Source organism: Gymnoscopelus microlampas (assembly GCF_963454915.1).
Source record: "Gymnoscopelus microlampas genome assembly, chromosome: 6".
Taxonomy (NCBI): Eukaryota; Metazoa; Chordata; class Actinopteri; order Myctophiformes; family Myctophidae; genus Gymnoscopelus; species Gymnoscopelus microlampas.
In genome coordinates this window covers 18,521,456-18,547,157 of record NC_139943.1, presented here as the reverse complement: position 1 = coordinate 18,547,157, position 25,702 = coordinate 18,521,456, and the positions used below count along the sequence as shown (strand labels likewise).

Here is a 25,702-nt window from a genome sequence, read left to right as displayed (position 1 = left end):
CCACTTTTCATATAGAAAAGTACAGATAGCATACGCATGAAGGCTAATGTTCCAAACCCACATTCTGGACTCATTGTGTGTAAACCTTGATTAAGAAGGCCAGTACCTGGAGGTGAAAAAAACACATCTGTACTACAGGTCAATTAGAAGCTGATACAGCATTAATTGGTTGCTAGGACAAACTTCTAAAAGGCAAAAACGTACATTTGTGAGGACAGCAGAAAATGTAAAGCATATTGCTACTATTGCTAGAAAAAGCACCAAGGAGACCAAGTTTTTTTTTAATTTTACTTCCCCGTTCACCTGTCAGCACCAGGCATGTCAAAATGCATGTTTGTGTCTAATCTAAAAACAAAATCACCAGAGACTTCACACTGCAGAGAATCCTTAAGTTCAAAACAAATCCAATCATCAAAAGAGCTAATAAACAGCGACTCCCAACAGCGCAAGACCCAGTATTCTCTCTTTCTCTCTCTCTTCAAACAGAGGTTGACGAATACAAGATCCGTTCAATTGCAAAGTGTTCTCTTGTCTCACAATTTTCAAATGCTTCCGTCATACACTCTGTGCAACGAAAGCGCAGAAAATGATTCGGTGGTAAAGCGGATGGGAGCGACCATGATCTGGTACCACCCACATTTAGAACAAACATGGGGAAATTCTCATTCTACTACTCTGCCACCAAAATGTGGAATGCTATGACACCATCCATTAAAAGGATGTGTATCACTGGTCTCTTTCAAAAATGGAAAAATGGAAAATGGAAACCCCTATACTTTTTTTGTGTTATCCTTTTAGCCTTAATGTCTTACTGTACCACATGCTGTTTACATTTCTGACAAATAAAGTAAAATGTCTTGGGGAAAAAAGAAATTACCACCAGTGAACTGCCATGGGAGAGATTGCATACTAAAATGGAGAGGTTATAGTGAAAAACTAAGATGCTAAATATAATTATCACAATGCTTTGACTTAAGGTAATTAAATCAAATTTAGCCATATAACTATTACCAGTGTAGTCCTGCTGCAGTGGAATTCACTTGGCCCCATCAATGAAGGCATTACCTGTAATTTTCTGGATATGAACCAGTTTGAAGAGTGGGAGTGTTTCAGACGTCATGCTGGCTGTATTTGTGCAATGAAACCTAAATGCGTTTTTGTAACCTGTGAGGAGTCGAGGGCCTCTCTTGAAGCAGAAACATCTCAGGTTGAGTCTCATTCATGTGTTTATGTGTTAATTTATTAAGGTGCTTACACACAGCGGGTGGTGATGTTATGGCACTTTTCCATACAGTACCGGCTCAACTCGAATCTACTCGCTTTACTTTGTTTTCCACTGCAGATAGGACTCCATCAATATAGTTGACCGTCACAGCAACGTCCAACCCTCTGCGCAGGAGGTTGCTTAACAATGCTGAAGGTAACACGATCACGAATGCTGTCTGTATTTCACATGTACAGTCCAACAGAAATAGCTTCTGGTAACATTTTAGGCAAGAAATAGGCCATGCAGTTGCTCAATATGGATTTATTTCACATCTCCAACGGCTAGTTTAGAAGTTTAACAGTATTTGGGAGCTTCCATGCAGTATGGGGGAGTCTGTCCATCGCTAGTGATGATTCTCTCTGACCAATCAGTAGTCTGCAGTGTTTTCATGTCACCTTTTGGCATCACCTCAGCCTGCGTGGAACCTCGACAGAGGCAATACCAAAAAAGTAGCAGGTACTTTTGCCTAATGGAAAACCAAAACAGGCAACTAGAGTCGAGCTGAATTACCATGCAGTAGAAAAGTGACATTAGTGATCGCTGGCATGCAGGGTTGGGCCCTGCGGTCACAGCAAGTGTTGATACATTAACAATGTTTGGCTAATTCTAGATAATCCAACTTTGAACCTAATGTTGCTCCACAACTTTGAACCTAATGTTGCTCCACATTCCCATTTCTTTTAATGTCTTTGTAAAACAGTGAAGAGCTGTCCCAAAATTCAGGGTTCTGGGATTTCAGTATAGTTACCTCCTCCATGGTTTTTACCGGTGTGGTTGTCATGACTAACCTACTGTAGGCAGCAAGCTAGAATAATTGAACAACCTTCAACTCAGGTGGCAGCGGCAAATAATCATGGCTGCACCAGTGAGCAGCAGCCACCCTCTCTCTCTCTCCTCGATGCTGCCATTGGATGTATGTTGAAAACAATGGAGGTGGTCCCCTGTGTGTAAGCACCATTTCAGTTTCTTTGTCTTGTGTGGGCTTCAGCCTGGAGGTCATTTCTGTCCTGTCAGAGCAAATCCTGCTCTCTGGTTCTGGTCCAGCAACAGGGGTGTCCTGGTGGCGTACCAGGTAGGCCCTAGTCTAATTTGAGTTTGTCTCAGGACGCGTCTTGACTCATCCTCTCTCTACCATCCTTGCCTTGTTTCTTTCCACTGTCCAGTCCCATAAAGCTAAAAAATCGTCTTTAGGATGCCTAGCGTCCAGGTCTAGTGGACAAACTAAATGCTCCTGTCTTTCGGACACTCAGCACCCTGAACTGCAACCTCTGTATTCATTTTAACTTATTTTGGATAAGGTTGTCAGTTAAATGGTAGAAAAGTAAATGTTAAATGCTTTAGGTTGGCAAAGTAGAAGTGGGCGTGTCTAAAGCAGAATTTCTCCCTCAGGTGGACGGAGACAGCCTCTGGACAAACTCTGCGTTCAGGCTGCTAGCAGTGACATCACCATGCTACAGCCCAGTGGCGAATTGTAGCTAGCCTGATTGCTAGCTGTGACATCAAAGTTCCAGCGACAGGGAGGAGCCACAGCAGATGTGCGATGTCAGCCCAAAAATTAAGCTGTAAAAGGACGTGTCACTGGCTTTGTACTGGTTTCACACTGGGACACATATTATTTTGAGTTGCCATGAAGTCAGGAAACCAATGTACAAATACTGTAGTTCCTCCACTGAATGTGTTCTTTATGAACATCTCGTGCCACTGGTTGAGAAACATTTTTATCTTCTTCAGAGCATTGTCCGGGCAACGTATCTGAGGAGCCCTCCGTTGCGATAAAAGATGACGTCCATCTCACTGTCCAGCAGAGTTGTGACACAGAAGGACTTCCCTAGACTCGTCTGGAAGAGAACAGAGCAGAAACTAACCTCAGCAGCTGAGATGCACCCTGGAAGATGGCCACCAGGTAACCATACAGTAGCATCCCTATTCTGGGGGCATATTCGCCGGAAATAGCAGAACTACAAGCTCACAAGGCGTCGCGATCAGCTATTTTCGGCTATTTTTATAAATTTCAAAGAGATTTGGTGTAGAGGGGAAAAAAAGAGCAGGCCAAGTACAGAGCCAAATCAGGTCAAGTTTACAAAGTATAGAGGGTTTATGTGGTTAAAGTTAGGTACTATGAAAAGAGGGTAGGATATGCACAGCCCCACAGTTTCTTTAAACACGGCGCTGGACCCAAAAATAATCAAGCAAAGAAAAAGGGAATGTCCGCACACGATAGGATGCTCTCCCGTCTTTTTCAATATTTTAACCAAAAGTGAACAACGTTTCACCCATGCAGGACTTAATCAAGTGAAACATTTAGTTAAAACAATTAAAAAAGACGGGAGAGCAGCCTATCGTGTGCAGACATTCCCCTTTTCTTCACTAAAGTTAGGGACTACTTCATTGTCATTCTAAACAAACTTTAAACATGAAAACATTCTAGATTAAATGTTTAGCATCACCTTGACAGTGAGTTGTTGTTGCGGTGTCAGTTCTTCAGGAAGGGTGATGGAGAACTTCTCTTTCCCAGTCAGCTCCAGAGAATCTGCGTTTTGTCCCGGGAGGAACTGCAGTGGCATGATGCCCATTCCCACCAGCTGTCTCTTATGGAGCTTCTCAAAGCTCTCTGCGATGACTGCCCGCACACCCTATGGACCACACAACACAACAGCACCGCTTCAAACCTGATTGGTTTATCTTTTTTTACTATTATTGCAGTATAACCCTGTACCTATGTAACTATTTCTTAATGTATGAGTATGTTTATCAATTATTAATATACAGTACATAATGCTCATGATATATCTGGGGAACCCTGCAAACTGTTCACTTTTACTGCTGTTAACGTCACTAAAGCGGTTTATGTCTATCTGTATTTATTTCTTCCTGAGCACTGTGTATTTATTTCTTCTTGAGCACTGTGTATTTATTTCTTCCTGAGCACTGTGTGTGTGTGTGTGTGTGTGTGTGTGTGTGTGTGTGTGTGTGTGCGCGCGTGTAGTTGGCAGGGATGCAAACACACAATGGGTTAATAAACAGCTAAGAAACACAAAAAAAACAACTGGTAACCATGTGACAAACACCCGTTACACTCTGAATGAACAGGAAATCCTTTTTTTGTATTCAAATCAATAGACAGATTGTAAGTAAATGACATTTTGTTTGTGTTTGTATGTGTGCAGTTTGTGTATGTTTGTAATGTGTGAGCAATTTGTGTATGTTTGTACCAGTAGATACGGTCCTTTGGCCACCCAGTCCCTGGAGTTCCCAGAGCCGTAGTCTTTCCCCGCCAGGATGATGAGAGGAACTCCGTCCCTCTGGTAACGATCAGCAGCATCGAATACATCCAACTGAACAGGAGATTACATCAGCATCAGTCTACAGCAGTGATTCTCAAACCTTTTCATTTTAACGACCCCCATACCCCTAAGTGTACATGTGTACACTCTCAGAGTTACAGACCATGTAAGGGTCCATTTGGAACCCCCTCATAGGAACCCTGAGGGTCCCTGGATCCCACTTTGAGAGCCACTGGTGAAACATGAAAACATACTTGCATGTATATGAACGCGAATGACAATACCTGGCCCGGTCAGCATAAACGTGCGTCCCTGGTAAACATACTCAGCGTGCGCTGTTAACACATTGAGTGCCAAAAACGGTCCAGACCGTTTTTCATAATCCAAACGAGGTGTGCCAAAAACGGTTATGGACGTTTTTGAGAAAAAATATGAAAGAAAAAAAAAAATCATTTTTTTTTTCCCTTTACAGCACCAGGAGATATCATTTTACGAAGATTTAGACTCCAATCCACTTCCTGGTTAAGTTATGACGTCAAAAGCCTGTATTTCGGCTCCTGTGTACTTTTTGTTTTTACGATGTATTTTCGACTATTTTCAACTGGCTGCAACTATGGAACGGATTACCGAATGTTTTTAATCTTTTTCCCCGGATTGTACGAGACCTCTATGTGTGTAATGAGGGTATCACCGTGAGGACGGTGATCACTGAAAATGTTTTGTGACTACTTGAAAAAGGTCCAAAAATGGTTAAAATTCCAGGCACTGGAGGTACCCTGTTTTGAAAAACCCCTGGCACTCAATGTGTTAAGCAGTGGAGTGGAGCTCCGGTGGAGCTAATAAACCCACATAGTTATATTTGAAACTACAGCCTACTATATTATGAAGAATGGAGCAGAATAGAACAAAAATCTAAGAAGACAGCTTCATTCTGTTGTTGCATGATATAGAAACCCTACGCATGCTTGTGTTATGTTATGATTTTTCAGGTGATACAGTCCAGAACGTAATCGATCTTGTGTAGCTTGGAGTATCCGCGTACTTATGTGGAGCACGTTTCAGGCTTAATACTCCAAAAACATTCAATCCTATCGTGTTTTCTTTTTCTCTCCATAGTAACTACTGGACATTGTATCTAGCTAGATAAGCTATCAACAGATCAATAAGGCATTTTTTTATGTATCCAGGAAGAAGTTTGGAACATTCACTGTTATTGCTGTCAGTTTGAAACATCTAAATGATCTGCATTTCTATATCGCCTTAAATGTATCCAAAGATGCCAAGGTGCCACCCTCATCGGAAAAGGTTAGGGGTTCAATGTCTTGCACAAGAACACTTTGACACAAAGCCAGAAGGAGTCAGGGATCGAAGTGGGATCGAATCGCAGACGGCTGCGCTAGCTCCTAAGCCACTACCACCCACCAGTCAACGGTATAAGCATGCATGATGATGTGTGCTGTGAGATTCACCGTCTGTCCTGATGGGATGTGGAGCGTCTTGGGACCTGGTTTTCCAATGAAGCGGTTCTGTAGTTTGATGCTGGCGAATGTTCCTCTAGTCATCACTGCATCGTTCCCTCTCCGAGCGCCGTACGAGTTAAACTCCCGGGGAGTCAGCCTGGTGACAGGTCAACAAAACTTATATTGCATGATTTGTATTTAGACATGTGCGGTATGTGCGGATACCAAAGGATCTATAGGAACATCTAAACTTAAATTAAGAATGAAATTAATCTTGCATTCATTCTGCATTTTACATCAAGACATAAGTCTATTTTCAACTAAAATTCTGGCAAAAACTACATTTACACTCTATAAAAACAGTACAGCAGTGGACTCTGACCGTTTGTTGATCAGGTACTTTGCAGCAGCACTGACTCGAGCGATGCTCCCAGCAGGAGAGATGTGATCTGTGGTCACCTTGTCTCCCAGGAACAGTAAGACATGAGCGTTCTCTATGGACACTGGAGACTGGACCTCCTTAGTCTGGGACAGAGACAGACACGAGACAAGGGGGACACTTAGAACACAAGCTTACTGGAATGAATCTGACAGTGATAACAGACAGGCAGGGAAATCCAACTAGATCAGTGGACGAGATTGTTTCTTCAGAGAAAACTAAAACGGGTAATACTGATAGATAAATGTAGCTTTTTCTACTGAACTAATTAAATCAGCTCTTAGTTTCATAAAGTCGTTTTCTTATAGTCCTGACTGTTTAAGTGCCTTCTATAGACAAATCCTGACTGTTTTAAGTGCCTTCTATAGACCATTATCCACAGTACAAATCTAACAGATGAAAATAAAATGAAAGGCTTCGTCAGTCAGCAGCTCAGCAGGCCTACCAGTTTGCTGAAGAAAGAAGGATGACGGATGTAGGTGGACTTGTGGTCCCATGGGAAGGTCACCAAGTCGGAACTCTCCAGATTGTTCCAGAATGTGTTCCCTTTCTGGAAGACACAAAAAACAAGGATTAGAACATCAACTAGAAACAAATATCCTACGAAAATGTAAGTGTGCCTGCGTTGGCTGAGGGGCTTTGTCGCGGTGGTACTGCAAAACGGCGAGAAAAGTAATGCGGTAAGTGGGCCGGTTGTCCCGCACGTTTAGGCAGGCACACTTAATAACAAACATTTTGCACCTCAGAGAAGCTGGACTGCTGGCCAGGATCCTCTAGAATGACCCCTTTGGCCATTCCAACATCAAGACTGAACACTGAACGTGAAGGGATCTTTGCCACCCGGGCTCCCAGATGTTGCCTCAAACCTGCCTCAATATATTCGTTGTAAAAATCAAGTGTTCTGTTTTAAATCTCTTCTTAATCCAATGCAATCAAAACACCATGAATCATAACATATGGTACTAAACTGATTTTACAGACTTCTTGCACGGTAAACCCTTTGTGTTTAGTTGGTTGAAGTCCTAAAGTCATGCAAGGAACAGAGAAGAATATCCAGTGAAATAACCTCCATCCTGGCACGAAGCTCCCTGAAGATGGAGGATATGACTTCCTGCTCCTCCACCTGCTGCACCTCCTCTCTGGACGGCCACACCTCCCGCAGGTACACCTCCTTCCCCTCTGACGTCACACCTGTGGACACAAAAACACCACACTGTTGAGCCCTATTTGCACCTTTTTATTTGGGCTTATACATTAAATGTCTTCAAATACAGACTTTAAAAACATTGGTAACTGGTGGTCTAGGACACAGTTTCCAAAACAGTGGGTCGGAGTAAATATTATTTTTCCCCCTTTCTTTTACTACAAAATAAATGTAGTTATTATTTCAAAAAGTAAGAAAAAATCGAACATGTTCCGAAATTAAATATAAAGTTCAAACTGCTATTTTCACTAGTTTGGGTCCCAGGGAGACAAATTTGTCTTTTGGGCAAAAACGTTTGAGAACCACTGGTCTAGGACTCTCCAAAATCGGGATCTGACCCAAACATCTGCCATCGGTCAGGCTCTAGATAGTAGTGATTCATTAAACACTGAAGCAGCTCAGCTTCAGCTTCCTTCTCTTATTGAAGACATGATACGTAAGTATTTTTTTTTAAACCACAAAAACATTGATAAATACATACAGAATTAAATATGGTTTAAATAATGTACTCTCTCGTGAGATGATATACAAACGGTTTCGTAGACATAGAACAAGAAATTGTATTCTACATAGCATGAGTACCCGTGCCATGAAGGCCACCATATTCAGACCATGTGACCAGAAGTGCTAACTCGGTGTAGAAAATACACTATAGTCCAAGAAACAGCTGTTTTAGAACCCAAGGACTAACCTACGGGGAAATCACTTAGTCCTCCTTTAAGTAGTTAAACTAAAGTCATGTGAAGTAAATGGTTTGAAGATTCTCCGTCCTTACCCAGAGGCTCCGTGTCGAAGTCGATGCCCATGGTGCCAGCAATGGCGTACGCCACCACCAGAGGGGGTGAAGCCAGGTAGTTGGCACGGACACACTCACACAGGCGGCCTTCAAAATGCCTGTTCCCAGACAAAACCCCACAGGCCACAAGGTCCCCCTGGAACCAAGCCAATCAACCTGATTACTAGAAGAACTCAATCCAGACATACAGTATATGAATCCAGCTAAAAAACGTCTTGTTGGAGAACAATAACTCAAGGTGCTTTAATCAAGCAAACGGCAATAAGATAAGCAGACCGATTACAAAAGTATGAACTATAAATGTGTTTTCCCACCTGTTTGATAGCATCTACAACGGCCTGTGGTAAAGGTGCTGTGTTTCCTACACAGGTGGCACAGCCATATCCAATCACCTCAAACCTACAGAATAAGAAACTGTTACTTCAGATGTTACTGGCAACCTACTGTTAATAAAGGACAACAGCAATAGAGTACCGAAGTCCTGACGTCACTCGCTCATCCCCTGGGTCACGGAAGTATTTTCTCTATGGAAAATAACATTGGTCATCTTAGGTCATCTCATAGAAGAATTGTGGGTCTAAAAATAAACAAACTGTGCTGGCGATATTGTCGGGGAGGTGGCTCTGTATCGGTTACGATAGTCAGTCACTCATATTTGATACAGTCTGTTTCTGGTGAAAATGTAAGTAATTTGGCGACTGTAACATTAGCATTTTCTCAGTCAGTTGATGCTTCATATCCATCTGAGTCAAACCGCTGGGCTCATTTGTTTATTTTTGGACCACATTTCTTATATGCCGCGATATTAAACATGTCTATGGGAATTCAGAATGGGGGGTGGGAAACGTGACCCAGGTAAGGATGCGTAAATTAAGTCAGTCTTCGGTGCTCTATGTAGTTCAGCAGGACTGTGTGTGTGTGTGTGTGTGTGTGTGTGTGTGTGTGTGTGTGTGTGTGTGTGTGTGTGTGTGTGTGTGTGTGTGTGTGTGTGTGTGTGTGTGTGTGTGTGTGTGTGTGTGTGAGTGTGTACGTGCGTGCGTGTGCGTGTAGTGTGTGTACCCTAGCTGGCTGAGATAAGGCAGTACTCCACTAGTGTTGAGGTAGTGAGTGACCATTCCGCTGCCTGGAGCCAGGCTAGTCCTTATGTAAGGCTTCACTGTAAGCCCCGCCTCCACCGCCTTCTTGGCCAACAGACCTGTCAATCAACACACCAGCCAATCAGGTTAGTAAGGTAGGTGCAACTTGTTTTGCGAATGAGGAGACAGAGTAGTACCCCGTCTCTGAGAAATATAAGAACAGGAAGGGAAACAGGAAAAATCTGGATTTCATTTCAAATAGAAGAAAATACAAAGACCAAATAAGAAATCAACCATAACGACGATGCCTGTCACTGTCAATAGGTGAACTTGTGACCTCATACAGTATGTGCGAAACAGTAGACAGTAGCAGAAAATAAGTACTCTCACTTTTACACACAAGTTAACACAAGCAAGCAACAACTGTCATTCATTTTAGCAAAAGTGGACGAAGGTCTGACCTGCGGTCAGCATAACGGATGGGTTACAGTTGTTGGTGCAGCTTATGACGGCAGCGATGACCACAGAGCCATGGGCCAGCTGGTACTGCTGCCCACAGTGGACAAATGGAACCAGGGCATCCTGCTTCTCTCTGGAGACGTTGAACCCCTTCGAACTCACCTGGAGTAAACCACACATGCTTGTATTACTATACAGCAGGCCCTGTCTCTCTCACAATATTAACGTTTTATAATAATAAACAAAATCTTGTCAAAGAACTTTTTTTTAAAGGTTTTTGAACCACACACAAATTATAAAAGGAAAAAAGCACATCATGCCTAAATTAAACAAAACATGATACTCCTTTTGGCTTGTGTTAACCATATTTTCAGCACTGATCACCTACGGCATAAAAGCATTGGAAATCTGGCAATGGAACCCCTTGCAAACTTCAAACTGAGGTGTTGTTACTTTACTGTGTGTTTAAACCTTATATAGGCCGGGATATACCCGGTCTGCTCCTTTTTCCCCTCAAGACTAAATCTCTTCAGCAAAACTAGCCGGTGTACAAGCTCACAATGCGTTGCGACTCATTGTGAGCTTCCAGAACTATGCTAATTTCGCCAAATAAAATGTTCGCCCCCAGAATAGGGATGCTAGGGTTCAATGTGCTTAAGTTACCTTCCCATCTAGACAGCTCTGGAAGTCTTCCTTCATGTTGCTGACAGCGACTCGGTCCTGGGGTCTCTTAGGTCCACTCACATGAGGCACAATGGAGCTCAGGTCGATGTCAATCACCTAGACAGTGGACACACAATACACTGGGCTGTCACTTGTTCTTTACGTGGACTAAAATTCCAATGGATTTTTTTTTTCTGTTGATTATCATCAGTTGTCCCTGCAGTAACCATTCTTAACCCCTTAAACCCAATAGCCTTCCCTCTCCACCAAATCTCTTCGCCAAAGATAGAATGTCTACAAGCTCTGCGAAGGTTTTCCCCACAATATGGATGCTGGGGTTTAAGGGGTTAAATTTACACTCAGGAGTTGACTGTGTACAGGGATCTATAGAGGTACCTCTGAGTAGGTGGGGTCTTCTGAGGAGTCCTCATAACTCCTGAACAGATTCACTGCCTTCAGGTAAGACTCCATTAATTCAAGTTTCTCCTGGTTAAAGTCTGCAAGGAACAGGAAAATATAGTGGCATCATCTCAGAGAATGTTCTGCAAAGGCTGAATTTACCCTTAAACTGATGTCGCTGTTTTAGACAATGACAATATATATATATATATATATAGACACACACACACACACACACACACACACACACACACACACACACACACACACACACACAGGATCACAGTGCAGTAAAAATAACATATCTGCCCTGTTTAGCCATGTATATTCCAATGTCACTTAAGTCTATGAAGAGCTTCCATCAAACACACTGATTTTTTAGAGGTGTTGACACATACTGTAGGTTTGTGTGTGTTTGTATAATATTATTTCACGGTGTTGCTTTTGTCTTATTAGATAGTAAAAAATATTGAGCAGCAGATAGTCAGAAACAGGATTCATACAGGATGTGTCTGGTTTGCCGGTTGAACCCCACCCTGAAACGACTCTTTGTTTTGGCTGCCAGTATTGGTGTTATCAGACCGCTTTGCTTGTGTGTTTACAGTGCTTTGGTGTGGCCTACCTGTGTGTTTAAAGTGCTTTAATGTGACGTGGTCGATGGGGAAGAAACTGACGGTGGCGTTGTACTCTGGACACATGTTGGCGATGGTGGTACGGTCCGGAGCCGAGAGCTGGGAAACTCCAGGTCCAAAGAACTCCACAAACCTCCCTCCGATCCCAGCCTGACGTAGGTGCTGGGGAAGTTATTCAAACAGATGAAGGAGATCTTTTGTGGAAGCTACCATAGTTCCAAGACTCAGTGATCTGAAAGTTGTTGAGCTGGTAATGTGTTCTCCCCCTTATCATTATGCTATTTACGGTACATACTGTAGTGGGGTGGGAAGTGCAAATAGCGACAACGGTATGGCAAAAATAGCAAGACTAGTCTTCTGTCTAGAAAAGGATTTGTCTGTATATACATACAGAATGTATGTATGTACAGTATATATGTCTGCCTGCTCAAAAGTACACTGCACAGCATATGCCGCTATGTCCATGACTTCAAGTAACATAAGAAGTGCTTGGTGAAGTGAAAGTGAAACTCATGAAGTGTGAAAGTTGGATCATAATCAAAATTGTATGCATGTAAAACATACTTTTTTTCCAGTGAATCTCGACATCAACATTGTTCTTGTGAAGCATTTTTGTATTGGATTTGAAGCTTAACTATTTATAAATAAAACAAATTGGGGAGTGCCGGGTAGCTCAGCCAGTGCACTGAATATATGCACCTTTTTAGTCATGAGGACCCGAGTTTGAATCCGGCTCCTGTCATGTATCTTATTTCTTCCCATCTCTCTACCTCTTTCCTTTCTCATGACACTGTGCTGTCTGATAGAAATGCTTAAAAAAAAAGTACTAAAGAATATCTTAAAGAAATTTAAAAAAGAAAGAAAAAGATTGTTGTTTCCATTTGGCCAAAGGACATGCAGATGGAACCACACTAATCAATATTATGCATACATGCAGCCAGCCTGTAGTGTTCACCATTGAATACCACATAGTGATTTGTGCAGCTTCGTTCACAAACTGCACAAATAATAACTCACTATCAATAGCTAAAGATTAGATAGGGAGGCCACGTGTTTATTAGAATCTGTCTTTTTTATATATACAGTGGGGCAAAAAAGTATTTAGTCAGCCACCATTGTGCAAGTTCTCCCACTTAAAAAGATGAGAGGCCTGTCATTTTCATCATAGTTATACATCAACTATGAGAGACAAAATTAGGGGAAAAATCCAGAAAATCACTTAAAGAATTTATTTGCAAATTATGAGGAAAATAAGTATTTGGTCAATAACAAAAGTTCATCTCAATACTTTGTTATATACCCTTTGTTGGCAATGACAGAGGTCAAACGTTTTCTGTAAGTCTTCACAAGGTTACCACGCACTGTTGCTGGTATGTTGGCCAATTCCTCCACGCAAGATCTCACCCCGTAGGATCAAATTTTTTTATTTTTTTTTAAGAACGGTGAGCAAAAATCCCAGAACCACACGGGGGGACTTAGTGAATGACCTGCAGAGACCTGGGACCAAAGTAACAAAGGCTACCATCAGTAACACACTACGCCGCCAGGGACTCAAATCCTGTAGTGACAGACATGTCCCCCTGCTTAAGCCAGTAGATGTCCAGGCCCGTCTGAGGTTTGCTAGAGAGCATTTGGATGATCCAGAAGAGGATTGGGAGAATGTCATATGGTCAGATGAAACCAAAATAGAACTTTTTGGTAGAAACTCAACTTCTCGTGTTTGGAGGAGAAAGAATGCTGAGTTGCAACCAAAGAACACCATACCTACTGTGAAGCATGGGGGTGGAAACATAATGCTTTGGGGCTGTTTTTCTGCAAAGGGACGAGGACGACTGATCCGTGTAAAGGGAATAATGAATGGGGCCATGTATCGTGAGATTTTGAGTGAAAACCTCCTTCCATCAGCAAGGGCATTGAAGATGAAACGTGGCTGGGTCTTTCAGCATGACCATGATCCCAAACACACCGCCCGGGCAACGAAGGAGTGGCTTCGTAAGAAGCATTTCAAGGTCCTGGAGTGGCCTAGCCAGTCTCCAGATCTCAACCCCATAGAAAATCTTTGGATGGAGTTGAAAGTCTGTGTTGCCCAGCGGCAGCCCCGAAACATCACTGCTCTAGAGGGGATCTGCATGGAGGAATGGGCCAACATACCAGCAACAGTGTGTGGTAACCTTGTGAAGACTTACAGAAAACGTTTGACCTCTGTCATTGCCAACAAAGGGTATATAACAAAGTATTGAGATGAACTTTTGTTATTGACCAAATACTTATTTTCCTCATAATTTGCAAATAAATTCTTTAAAAATCAGACAATGTGATTTTCTGGATTTTTTTTCCTAATTTTGTCTCTCATAGTTGATGTATAACTATGATGAAAATTACAGGCCTCTCTCATCTTTTTAAGTGGGAGAACTTGCACAATGGTGGCTGACTAAATACTTTTTTTGCCCCACTGTATATACCATGACAGATCCCTGTAAAGTAACAATTTTATTTTCATTTAACCAGGAAAAACAAAAGAAAAGCTAATGAAAACATAGACAGGACAAATAATCTACCACAAAGTATTGAAGTGAGACAAGTATTTGATGAATACATCATATATCCCAAACGATAATACAATATTATAATATACCAACCATATAAAAAAAGATATACTGTGTAACATGATTAATTTCGATGAGTCCTGACTTAATTGTTGGAGACTACTTTAGGAATAATAAAGTTCTGAACATGTAGAATAAATATAAATCAGTAAAAGAGCAGGGTGCTATTACCTTGGTGATGCCCAGGACTATGTCTATGGAGGTGGTGAGAGGGCCAATGGAGCCAGAGAGCTTACAGCCCACCACCTCGGGCAGGGTCAGAGAGATGGGCTGTCCAAGCATCACTGCCTCGGACTCGATACCACCAACACCTGAATCAGGGCAGTTAACAGGAAACGCATGAGGAGAAATTAAAACAGACCTGATGATACATAAAACATAGACCTGGGTACCACACAAGTCATGTAATGCCGTGTTCCTATGGATTCAGGCAGATGGTAGACAGCAGACATTCTGGGCGGCAAAAAAAATGTAATAGCAGGACAGCAAAATAAAACGTGTGACAATACGTTGCTATAGAGATGTTTTACTGTTTACAAAGATTGGAATAAAACATTTTACATTGAATGTATTTGTGTCTATTTTTATGTAATCATTCTAGTAATGCATGTTGCTATAAAATGCAGCTGTCTCTTGGGTCGACCGGATAGCTGAATGGTAACATGGACTCCAACGTGTAACAGTGAGTCCCCGGCCGGCCATACCATTTACTGTATGTCACTCCCCTGCTCTCTCTCTCTGTGATTTCTCTCTCTGCACTGTACCAAGAAAGGCTCAAAAGCTCCAAAACAACTTCGATTTTAATATTCTACTGCAATCTTAAAACAAAATTACACTTTGGTAGTGTTGTTTTTGCCATGATGTAGTACGTCCAAATATCGGCGAGATATCATTCTTCAATAGTTCCTCCACTGATAAATAATTGATAATCCAATCCAGTCTCTCCATTGACTTCCATTGCATGGTGAAACAGGTCTCAAAGTCACAATTTTGGCACACAAAAAATGCAAACAAGGTGGAATCTGCAAATGTATAAAATGACAAAACCTGACAGCATTTTGTTGGTAATATCATCGTTTCTGACACAATCACAAACACAGTAATTCGGACCTGGATCTTCTTCCTAATTCAAATAGTAAAATCAGTTTTACTCTTTAAAAGAATACTGTGTCAGGTTCTGTAATTTTATACATAAGTAACTTTGTTGTATGTCTGACTTTAAACCTGTTTCGCCGTACAATGGGGAGGGTATTTTGGACTATCAATTTAGAATCAACAGAGAAGCTATTTAAGATATCTCATCAATAAATGGAGTTACACCACGGCAAGATAACTATACAACAAAAAACTCTTTACCAAAGGGTATTTTGCTATAAATTGTATGTTAAACGTCCACCAAATGTAAAATCCCTACAAAATGTAAGGTCATTCACACATTTCCAACATGGATAGTGAAAGGAGAACTGCACATGGTGTATCCCTTGTTGATGTTTGTCTGAAAAATAGACAAAACAAAAAGCGCAGGGGAGCGCAGGGAGCTACTTAACATCTGGTTGGAAATTCCATTGCGAAGTACAGCATTTATGACAGATACATACAACATTTTAACTTTGGACGGCATTTGGACAGATATTTTCTGCCGGCCTGACCTAATTTTATCATCCTGCTCCTCTCTACTAAAATGATATCTGGTTTGCCATCTACCGTCTGCCTGAATGCAAATCACATTTAGACACATTTCACGTTAGACACAAGTCAGGCCAGATTCCACAGCTTGGACTCCCCCCTGATCAGGCACGCAGGCCAGTAGTTTGACACTCTCGCATTAGACACAAGTCCTGTCTGATACAAGGCATTTTAGTAGTAAAAACAAATATGAAACATGCGCTGAAATAGAACAATGGTTCTCAACCTTTTCAGGCCGCGACTCGCCCACCTTGACAAGCACTTGGAATTGTAGGAGTTGAGGCATTACATTTAGTTTGACTCGGTTCCACAGATAAATACTGGTATTGTGAAAATCGCTGATCTACAAGCTCACAACGCCTTGCAACGCGATGCGCTGTGAGCTTGTAGATTGTTTGCCTCTTTCTTCTAAAATGTTATAATTTTGGCTAATGTTTGACAGTATAGTTTATTGATTACTTTTGATGCAGTTATGGTCTTTTTTCATTTCATATTTTTTTTGGTATTAAAAAGATCTTAAAGGTCCTTCAATTGTCAATTTACTATCATCTGGGGACCCCGCCAAAGTCATGTGGCCCGACCCACAGGTTGAGAACCACTGAAATATATATTTGGGAATGGGAATAACTTTTACCCCATCCCAGGATTCCCAGTCCGTTGATCATGGTGGTGTGAGAGTCTGTTCCCAACACGCTGTCTGGATACACCAGTCCATCGCTCTCCTGCACTACCCGCGACAGATATTCTAGGTTCACCTGGTGGACGGCACCCACATCTGGAGGAACAACGTTTACGTTCTGGAACGCTCTGGAACACCACTAGGAGGGTAGAGGCAGAGAGATGACCATCAGCATGACTTCTGACACATTTAGCTGCTTCTCCCTCCCTGAGTGACTGAACACAATGACAATGGTTGAGCAGTGTTCCAATACGTTTTCATTACCAAAGTTCAAAGGTTTTCTATGACCAAGATTGATATTTGACCGGATTTGCACATTTTATAGATGGATGAGAGGGAGTTATGGCTGTGTTGTGCAAACCCATCCAACTGGGATTCAGGCAATTTTAAAATGACAAATATTCTACAGCTTCACTAAACAGAATTAATATTTCCTTGTTTGGAAAGTCAGTAGAAGCCACCATGCACAATGATGGCCAAACATGGATAAGTGCTCATTTAAGAAGTCATGGTTGTTTGATTTTCATTCGTAATCAATCTTTTCTACAGGGACTGTTTTCAGCTAGACTTTTCAAATCAATTTGAATTATTTACTGTAAATACAATAACAAAACTTTTACAAACTAACCGGGCAATGATAGTGTGTTGGATTACCTACTGTATGAAAGGTCCGATTCTCAGTTTTATATAATGTGTTCATATAATTAATGCATAAATGTTCATTTCTACTGTGCTTGGTACTGAGAGGAGGACAGAACTAAGGGCCAATACTGAATGGTCTATTATTGTAAGTTACAGATGTTGACATTCCACGGCTATCTTATAGTGTCTCCAGCCCTTGGAGGCACAGCTCTCTGCTCCCACTGAAGTCTCAAATACGCTCTAATCTATTACATTTAGTACCTATTACTCGTATCCTAATACTTTTGAGTACTTCCTAAGCCCTGCCTCCTGCTTAACTGTCTCTCCTTCTCATGCTGTATATATATCGATGTAAAGTATTTGTACGTCAGAAATGATTCAGGTCAAGCTGTACATTTGCTCCTTGCGGCAAGTAAAAAGTGAAGGAGATCTCCGTTGTGTCTGTGTCTATCTTATTCCAATGTGTGATCTGAGCCTAAGGTGTTTGTAAAATGATAAAGCAATCTATCACTGTATCTCAAGCAAGTTTCAAGTCTGCAAATACATTTTCATACTGTACTGAAATCAACTGATGCTACCGTATATACATGGATGAGAGGGAGTCATTGGCTTCCTCAAAATCCAAGCCAATCCAATTATCGGTAGTAATGTCAGTAGGCAAGAAATGCCAGACCGGGGCGCCCGCTGCGGTCCAGGCGCATACCACATCGGCTGGTAATCCAGTCTTACAGCGTGTCACGGGTTCGACTCCCCCCCCCCCATCTCTCTCCCCGTTTCCTGTCAGCCTACTTTCCTTTCAAATAAAGGCAGAAAAAGACACAATTTTTTTTTTGAGTGGTGCCAACCACTCCTATATCTGACTTTGTCCGTGTGTCCGTATGTATGTATGTATGTATGTCTGTCTGTCCAATAAACAAACATTGATGACAACATCAATACAGGGCTCATCAAAGGCACCACTCTCTTCACACAGGGTGTGATTTTTTAATAAAAAATAAATGCCAGACCACCGGTATGGTCCTTTAACACCAGCCAGCTAAATGGTAGTTTTGGATATTTTTTCTTCCCAAACAGCCACTTTGACAACTAACTATCCATCATTCAGACCATTTTTACAAATCTGGTCTGAAGTTTTACAAATCCTTCAAAAGAGAGTTCCATTTTAAAATGTATCAGCCACTGTGGCTGCTGGATAAAATGCTTGCAAGTGGTCCAACCTTGAAGAACTGAAGCCTCTCCTTGTTCCTTGTCAGTTCCATTTCCTGGTTCTTCAGGGCTGTTTCGGGTCTGCAGATAAATAAATACAGACATATCTAAACATAATTAAAAAGTTTGGAAATGTAGGTTTATAGATTATGTCTCTATTGTAACAATGCTTCATGAAAATACATTTTATACCCTTGGAAAGTCTGTTTATTTCCATTTTAAATGTCACATTTGTGGAATGAGCAGCACAGCAGAGTATGTGGGTTGTGGCCATGAACCGGCAAAACACAGCTGTCATTCATTGGCTCAATCTGAATGAATAGGTTACGTTTGCTGCATTGCAAACCATGTGACAGATCACACTGTAGCCAGTGAGCAAACTTACTCAGAGACGGGCTTCAGGTGAAAGGGGCAGAGGAGGGGTGTGTTTTCTATTTGCTGGACAGTGGTCGACGGTCGTCCAGAGGTGGAGATCGCCGGGGCTTCACTGCAACCAGATTTACTACAGGACCCCCTCTGGCCTCCCCCACACTGCTGCGCTGCTCCTCTAGGGGTAAGGGGAGGTCTGGAAGGAGGCATGGAGCGGGGGGCAGGAGGTCCATGGCTGGGATTAGGGTTCTGGCCCTCTCCTCCTCCTGGATTGGGAGCATTCTGTATGGCACTGAGGAGAAGATGAGAGGAGGTCAATTCAAATAAATGCACCTACTGACATGGAGGTCGACAGTACCTGTAAAAATATTGTGCTGAACTTAAATTGATCAAATTAATTTTTAACCCATTAAGACCTGAAGCCGATTCTACATGTCTCCTAAATCCCAACAGTTTTCTGAAAAACATATGTTTCTATATCAGTGGTGCTCAATCTTTTTCATGTCAAGGACCCCCAGAATTATATGTATTTGGCCGCAGACGCCCATCAAAATATTTTGTCCCAGGGACCCCCAGAAGCAAAGATTTTAGTAAAAAATGTTCGCTTTAAAAATATATATATTGAAAGATTTGCACACATTTTCACGATTTTTCAAAAATAGCCCAAAGTGTAAAATAATGCTTTTTAGCTCAAATCTAAAAATGACACAGTTCCAGGTCTTAATGGGTTAAGTTGCAGGTAGTGGTACTCAGTGATTACATTTTGTTTAAAAATGGTATCATCATACTGAGCTGTGTTTTTTTTTAAAGACGGGGTGCTGCGATTTTCAGTGATTCCCCCCCCCCCTAAAACATAATCATCAGGTATTATGGTTATACTAGGAGGAAGATTTTTTTCAAAAAAGTGCAGAAATTGTTAAAATTCAGTTTTTATGTGGACACGCCTCCAGTTCATTACGTATACCTGGTTCTCACCTTAGCACCTCCTCCACCACCTTAGCACCACCCACCTGTCCTAGTCCCTCCTCCTCCTCATGCCCACACCTGTTGTGTTATGATAATGAGGGGGAGGGTATGTTTTTACCATGTCACTAAAGGGCTGTTTTTCTATTGGCACGTTTAACCCTCAAGGTTTCAGCCTCCAGGTAGAAACTCAAAATAGTCAGAGAAGACATAAAACACCATAAAAACACCACCAGGGGGCTTAATGAAGTTCTATCAACCTCATAGACACATGAAAAACAGAAAAAAGTGCAAAACCATGGCACCACCTCTTTAAGGTAATGCTCTAGCACCTAGTCATTAGAAACACACACACACACACACACACACACACACACACACACACACACACACACACACACACACACACACACACACACACACACACACACACACACACACACACACACACACACACAGGATAGTATATAGTTTAGAAACCTTACCATTTGCTGAAGTCTATCTGTAGTGAGTGGTCCACTATGAGATCGGTGGGACACACAGGGTTCACCAGGCCAGGGTCCACACCGAGTTTTGATATTGCATCTCTCATGGCTGCTAGGTCCACCATGGCAGGTATACCCCTGACAGAGAGAGAAACAGAAGCTTGTGTCAAGCAGGTCCCAAGGTTGAATCCCCAGACTGACTAAGTGGATCTTGTGTCTTTTTCTCACGGAAGAAAAATGTATCGTATCAACAAGCCTTGATGTGAAGCTAGAGTGCTAACTCTCATCAACTTCTGAATTTTGCTGGGTTGGCATTGGGAGGGTCTCAAATCTAACCTAACATGTGTATCCCCACAGGAGTCCTATTTCTCTTTTTACAAGTAAAGCCCAAGGTTTTATCAAGCTATTGATATCATTATGATGCATAAACATCTCTTTAAGTCTGAGAACTTAAACTTTGTTTAGGAGTTGTACCTGTTTTCATGCATGCATGATGTAGTGATAGACTGGCGATGACACTTGAGCCAAAGAAGGGTCGCAAGAGATAGAACATATGCACTGCCATGTCAAATCAATTTATGGAAAATGTGTTATTTTAATAAGCACAAAATAGATTTGACAGTAAAACAAAAAAAAACTGCAAAAATAAGAGCAGGCTTTGTATCTACTCCTGTTCTTCCCCTTTAGTGGACAATGATTTCAACAGTTTTTTACCACAGTTCCCTATCATGTTTCCCTTCAATTTCTTTGATTATATTTAAATCAGATTTATCTGGTGACTTCAAACTATGGGGTGCATATTTCAAACAGGTTAGCATGCTCCACAGTAAAGCTGCACGATTATGGCAAAACCTTTAATCACGATTATTTGGGGCCATATTGAGATCACGATTATATAAACAATTATTAAATAAAAATGTCAATCTTTTTTAACAAACTAAATCTGGGTCACGGTTTCGGTTAAATTTCTGTACAGTTGTCTCCAGAGACCCAGACACAGTAAAATGTGGAGAGCCGTGATTGAAATCGAAATTAAATTAATCGTTTAATCGAAATTAGTCTTAACCAATGCACCATCGACAGACATCAAACTCACGTGAAGTCCTGAAGGAGGACACGAGCTGGAAGGAAGGGAACTTCTGCCACATTCTGCTGCTTCTGCCAGTCCAGGATGTTCTGGACATCGTCCTGTCTCACATAGAAGCCATCACACTTACGGATGGACGCCTCCAAAAGGACACGGATGGACAGAGGTAGCTCCTCTGAACAGGGTGAATAAAAAACACATGGGGAGGAGAGGGTCATTTTCTAAAACAATGATTCAGAAAATACCAGTCATCACACTCGAACAGAACAAAACAGAAGCCCTCATGCCGATTGCATGCAGGCAATATTATCAGGCAAGATACATTAAAGTGGTAAACGGTGTGCATTTATAAAGCACCTACATTTATAGCAAGCAATTTATATAGTAGATCAGTCGGTATAGCATTCGCCTTTGGACAACAAGGTTCTGGGTTTGATTCCCAGGCACCGCCAACTCAGTGTATGAGTAGCATGTATTGGGTAACTAAAATGTGTAAGTAAGTACTGGGAGCTGATGGTAGTTGCACTCCACCTAAGCAATACATTTCCCAGGGGTCTAGCACATTGAAAAAGAGATAAGACTCCCTTGTTCTCGGCTGATGCCGATAATAAGCCACTCTAGCCTACTTACATGTAAAGCCTTTTTTCTGAGCACTTTACAATGTATGCATTCCATTCACGGTTGGTAGCGGAGACAGCCAAGCAAGGCACCAAGCTGCTGGTTGGGAGCAGTCAGCCATTCAATGTCCTGCTCAAATACACTTTGACATGATGCCAGGAGGAGCTATGATTCCCAGACAACCGCTCTTCCTCCTAAGCCTTCGCCGACCAATAAATTCTTCAAGACACAAGGGAAATTCTCATTCATACCAAGTGCGATGAAGCTGCCTAACTGTAACCAACAGTGTTTCCACACCATGGCTTAGTACTGATACTGTATGGGTGATTTTCTACACAATGCATGGTTCAGTTAATATTTCTTTTCTGCTAAAGAAAAGTGCAAGACAGTTTTCTGTTTTGGGACAATAAAGCCTTCAACTACCCACACAGTTCACTCATTTGGGTGCAGCTTTAACCTCCACACAATGTTTTCTTTACTGGGTCTGAATCAGACTGATTTGATACATTAAGTTCAATGGAGAGTCTGTGCATATTATTTGGCCAGAGCTTGATGTGGCGGCAGTAAATACATTTTGTGGAGCTTTCTGAACCAACCAAAAGATAATGCCATATAATAAATTGTTTTGGTAGAACATGCTTTTAAGAGAAACCCTGCACCAACAAAGGAACTTTCAACTAATGAACCATAAACAGTTATTAGCCTAAGAACACAGAAGTCTCTGTCTTACGCCATTGCAAATAAAAGCTACTCTCAAAAAGGTTCAGAGGCTGGGGATGCTGGGAGATGTTTGTTGACTCACTGTATCTGGGATCGTTGAGCTTCTGTGGGTTGAAGAACTTAAGACTGCCATCATCGAGTGTGTCAATGAGGTGGCTGTATGGGTGCTCTACATGGGAAGGAAAAAGTATTAAAACAAAGCTCTAATGACCACAGTCTTATAAAAATCAAAGTACTACAGTGACTGTATAAGTGGCGGAACTGAGAACTTCATGTCCTGTCCTGCTGAAAAAGATTGTGGGTGGATAATACATTGTTTAGTAGAAATTATGTTGGTATGAACCCAAAACAGTAATCAAAAGATTCAAAACCATAAAAATAGAGTCACTGCCCTCTGTCTTTAGACACTGTATGGACTATTGTTGCTCACATGTTGTTCAGACGTAGGGCTGTACCAGTATAGTGGCAGTGATGATAATCCTGATTATTTTTGCTAAGTACGGTAATCACAATTACTAATTTCGAAACTCTTGGGTTGGTTTCTCTGACACAGAAACTAATCGTGGGTAGACTTAATCTGTGCCTGGTACACCGGCCATCAGTACTGACTCTGGGATACTCTCATCTCAATGGTCAAACTACATTATTAAGAATATTCCAGATTAAGTGGGATTTTGGCATTCGGGGCAAGTAAAGGAATAGCCTAGTAAAGAAATGTGTAAATAATGTGTGCAACTGTGTGAGTGCGAAGAAAACATTTAATTAAAAAGAGCATCAGTTGACTTAGCTTGAATTATATCAGTAATTAAGCCTCATCCTGGGAAGGGGAATATATGGTAAGCGAGCCTAAAGTTGTGTGTCAAGTCATCAGGTGTAGGGTTTAGTAGTAGGTTAAAACAAAACCAGTACAGTATGTATAGCTGCTATAACACATGCTTATCTGCTCATATGATATAATAAATTGTACAGATTAGAACATGGTTGCAATCAATTCATACCTAGTTAAAGTAAGGAGGTATTTGCTAAACTACAGCAGCTGAGTTACTGAACACGACTCTTATCTTGTAAGCCCACATTAGATGGTGTCCTAGCTCATGAGCTCCCATCCAAATGTCTTGGCTAGATAAACAAAGTCAGCCTAACGGAGATGGAATGCATGTCATTTTGTGGACGTCGTTCATATACTATTACTAACAACACAACAGGACAACAGCCAGCGTAGGTTTGTCAACAGGACAGACATCATTTAGTTTAGAGTTGAAGGCGAGCTAAGCTTATGGGTCATTCACACCAAGCACTTTACCTATAACTGTAGAAAATATAGTTTTAAAAATCGTTCTAAGTCAAGTGGATGGCAGAGTTCACACCGACTATAAAAGAAAATACAATGGTGAACGATATTATCTTTACGGCTCGGGGTGAATGGCACTTAAGCCCAGTTAGAATGTCGTTATGAAGCTGCTATAGCCAGTAAAACATTGCCTCATAAACTCTCCCTGGCGTCATGCAGAGAGGCAAAAATGAGGCTATTAAACCCAAATATTGTCTCCTGAAAGTAACATTGTTTTGCATTTAGTGCTAAGCTAATTATCTTGTCATTACTCCAGACTTCCATGGGTCCTCCCCTGTTGATAAACAGAGAAAAATGGAAGGTAATTTTGTACACATTACAAATATGCATGAGAAAGGCCCCTCAGGTTTTAGATAGAAGAGGAACAATTTGGCCACAATTGGTAAATGTCGTAGGCTAGCCACTGTTAGCTAACTAGCTACTTGAATGCCTGACAGACTAGACAATTTGAGTTTAACCTAAATGATAACAAGCAACAGTCAGCCTATTTTCAGGCGAAGAATTTGGTCCTTAAATGGAATCCCGATGTAAAGCGGCGGTGAGTCGATAGGTAATGTTATTACACGACATGTTTTATTTTACCTTGCAGTGAGGAAGTGAACGCCATGATGACTTCTGAAATCAACACGACTCCTTTCCATCAGGTACACTGTAGAGCAGACCCCATTGTCTGGGAGGTCGGCCATGGCTGTGATTGGCTAACTGGTTGTCACGGAGATAGAGGTAGCCTGTTGTAATCATATTATTTACAAAGGTTGTAAGATGATGATGATAATTATTTTATTATTATTCCTTGTTTTTTTTATGCAGCATCACTCTAAAGATGAAACAAATTAAATAGTGTTGACATGAAACCCCTTTAATGTATGAGATCACACTTTTTTCAAGATTTAAATTGTTTGTTGTCAGACTGGAGTTACCTTGCATGTAGCCTCAGTACCCAGATTGTTTTTTTGTTTGTTATTTTTTTCATTTAAAAATACCTTGCATATTCATTCAGACATTTCATGTTCATCAAGATTTGTATCAGCCATCCACAGGATGGGGTTGGTTATCACAAAGATATCTACTGTACTACATATTACATTCATAAACACATTCATATTATGTTTGCCAGACCCAAGGGGTCGGGCTTACATGAGGCTTTGTATCTGTTTTCTCCATACATGGGCATGGTCACTTTGTGGTCCGGCCCCAGCCAAAAAAAATCTGTCCCCAAAGTCTGTCCCCATACATGGGCATGGTCACTTTGTCACACGTCATGTGAAGTCCGGCTTAGCCGTGACGTAGTGCTCTGATCTTATAAAGTACTTATTCTGGGTCTGGCAGAACCAGGTCTCCTGGTCTAGTTATTCATAATGATAACTAGGCTTATTTGAGCTGCCTTTTATTAAACACCACCAATGGAGACAGCTGTAATATAGGGGAGGTTATGGTAAAGGAACGACTTTCTACTATAAAGATAACACTTTTCTAGTTGTAAAGTTCAATTTAAAGTATCCAGTATTTATATACTGACAAACTTTGAATCATGAAAAAAATGAAAATCCCCCTTGCCACAAATCTTTTACTATTTCGCAAAAGAAATGGGGTTGGAATATACTGTAACCA

At 41.4% G+C, this 25,702-nt stretch overlaps 1 protein-coding gene across 1 annotated transcript; it reads right to left on the bottom strand.

Moving 5' to 3' along the window:
- Positions 1-1,510: 1,510 nt before the first annotated feature.
- ireb2 (iron-responsive element binding protein 2) lies at positions 1,511-24,711 on the bottom strand. Its single transcript, XM_084060780.1, has 22 exons — positions 24,674-24,711; positions 22,823-22,909; positions 21,412-21,577; positions 20,316-20,453; positions 18,884-19,159; positions 18,510-18,579; positions 16,606-16,789; positions 14,457-14,596; positions 11,670-11,841; positions 11,045-11,145; positions 10,649-10,765; positions 9,988-10,147; positions 9,510-9,645; positions 8,765-8,849; positions 8,430-8,586; positions 7,517-7,641; positions 6,896-7,000; positions 6,394-6,536; positions 6,021-6,168; positions 4,480-4,602; positions 3,715-3,900; positions 1,511-3,105 (listed from the first exon to the last, which is right to left on the bottom strand). Exons 1-22 carry the CDS (start codon positions 24,696-24,698, stop codon positions 2,995-2,997), a joined length of 2,955 nt encoding a protein of 984 aa, XP_083916906.1. The 5' UTR covers positions 24,699-24,711; the 3' UTR covers positions 1,511-2,994.
- Between the last annotated feature and the right edge of the window lie 991 nt (positions 24,712-25,702).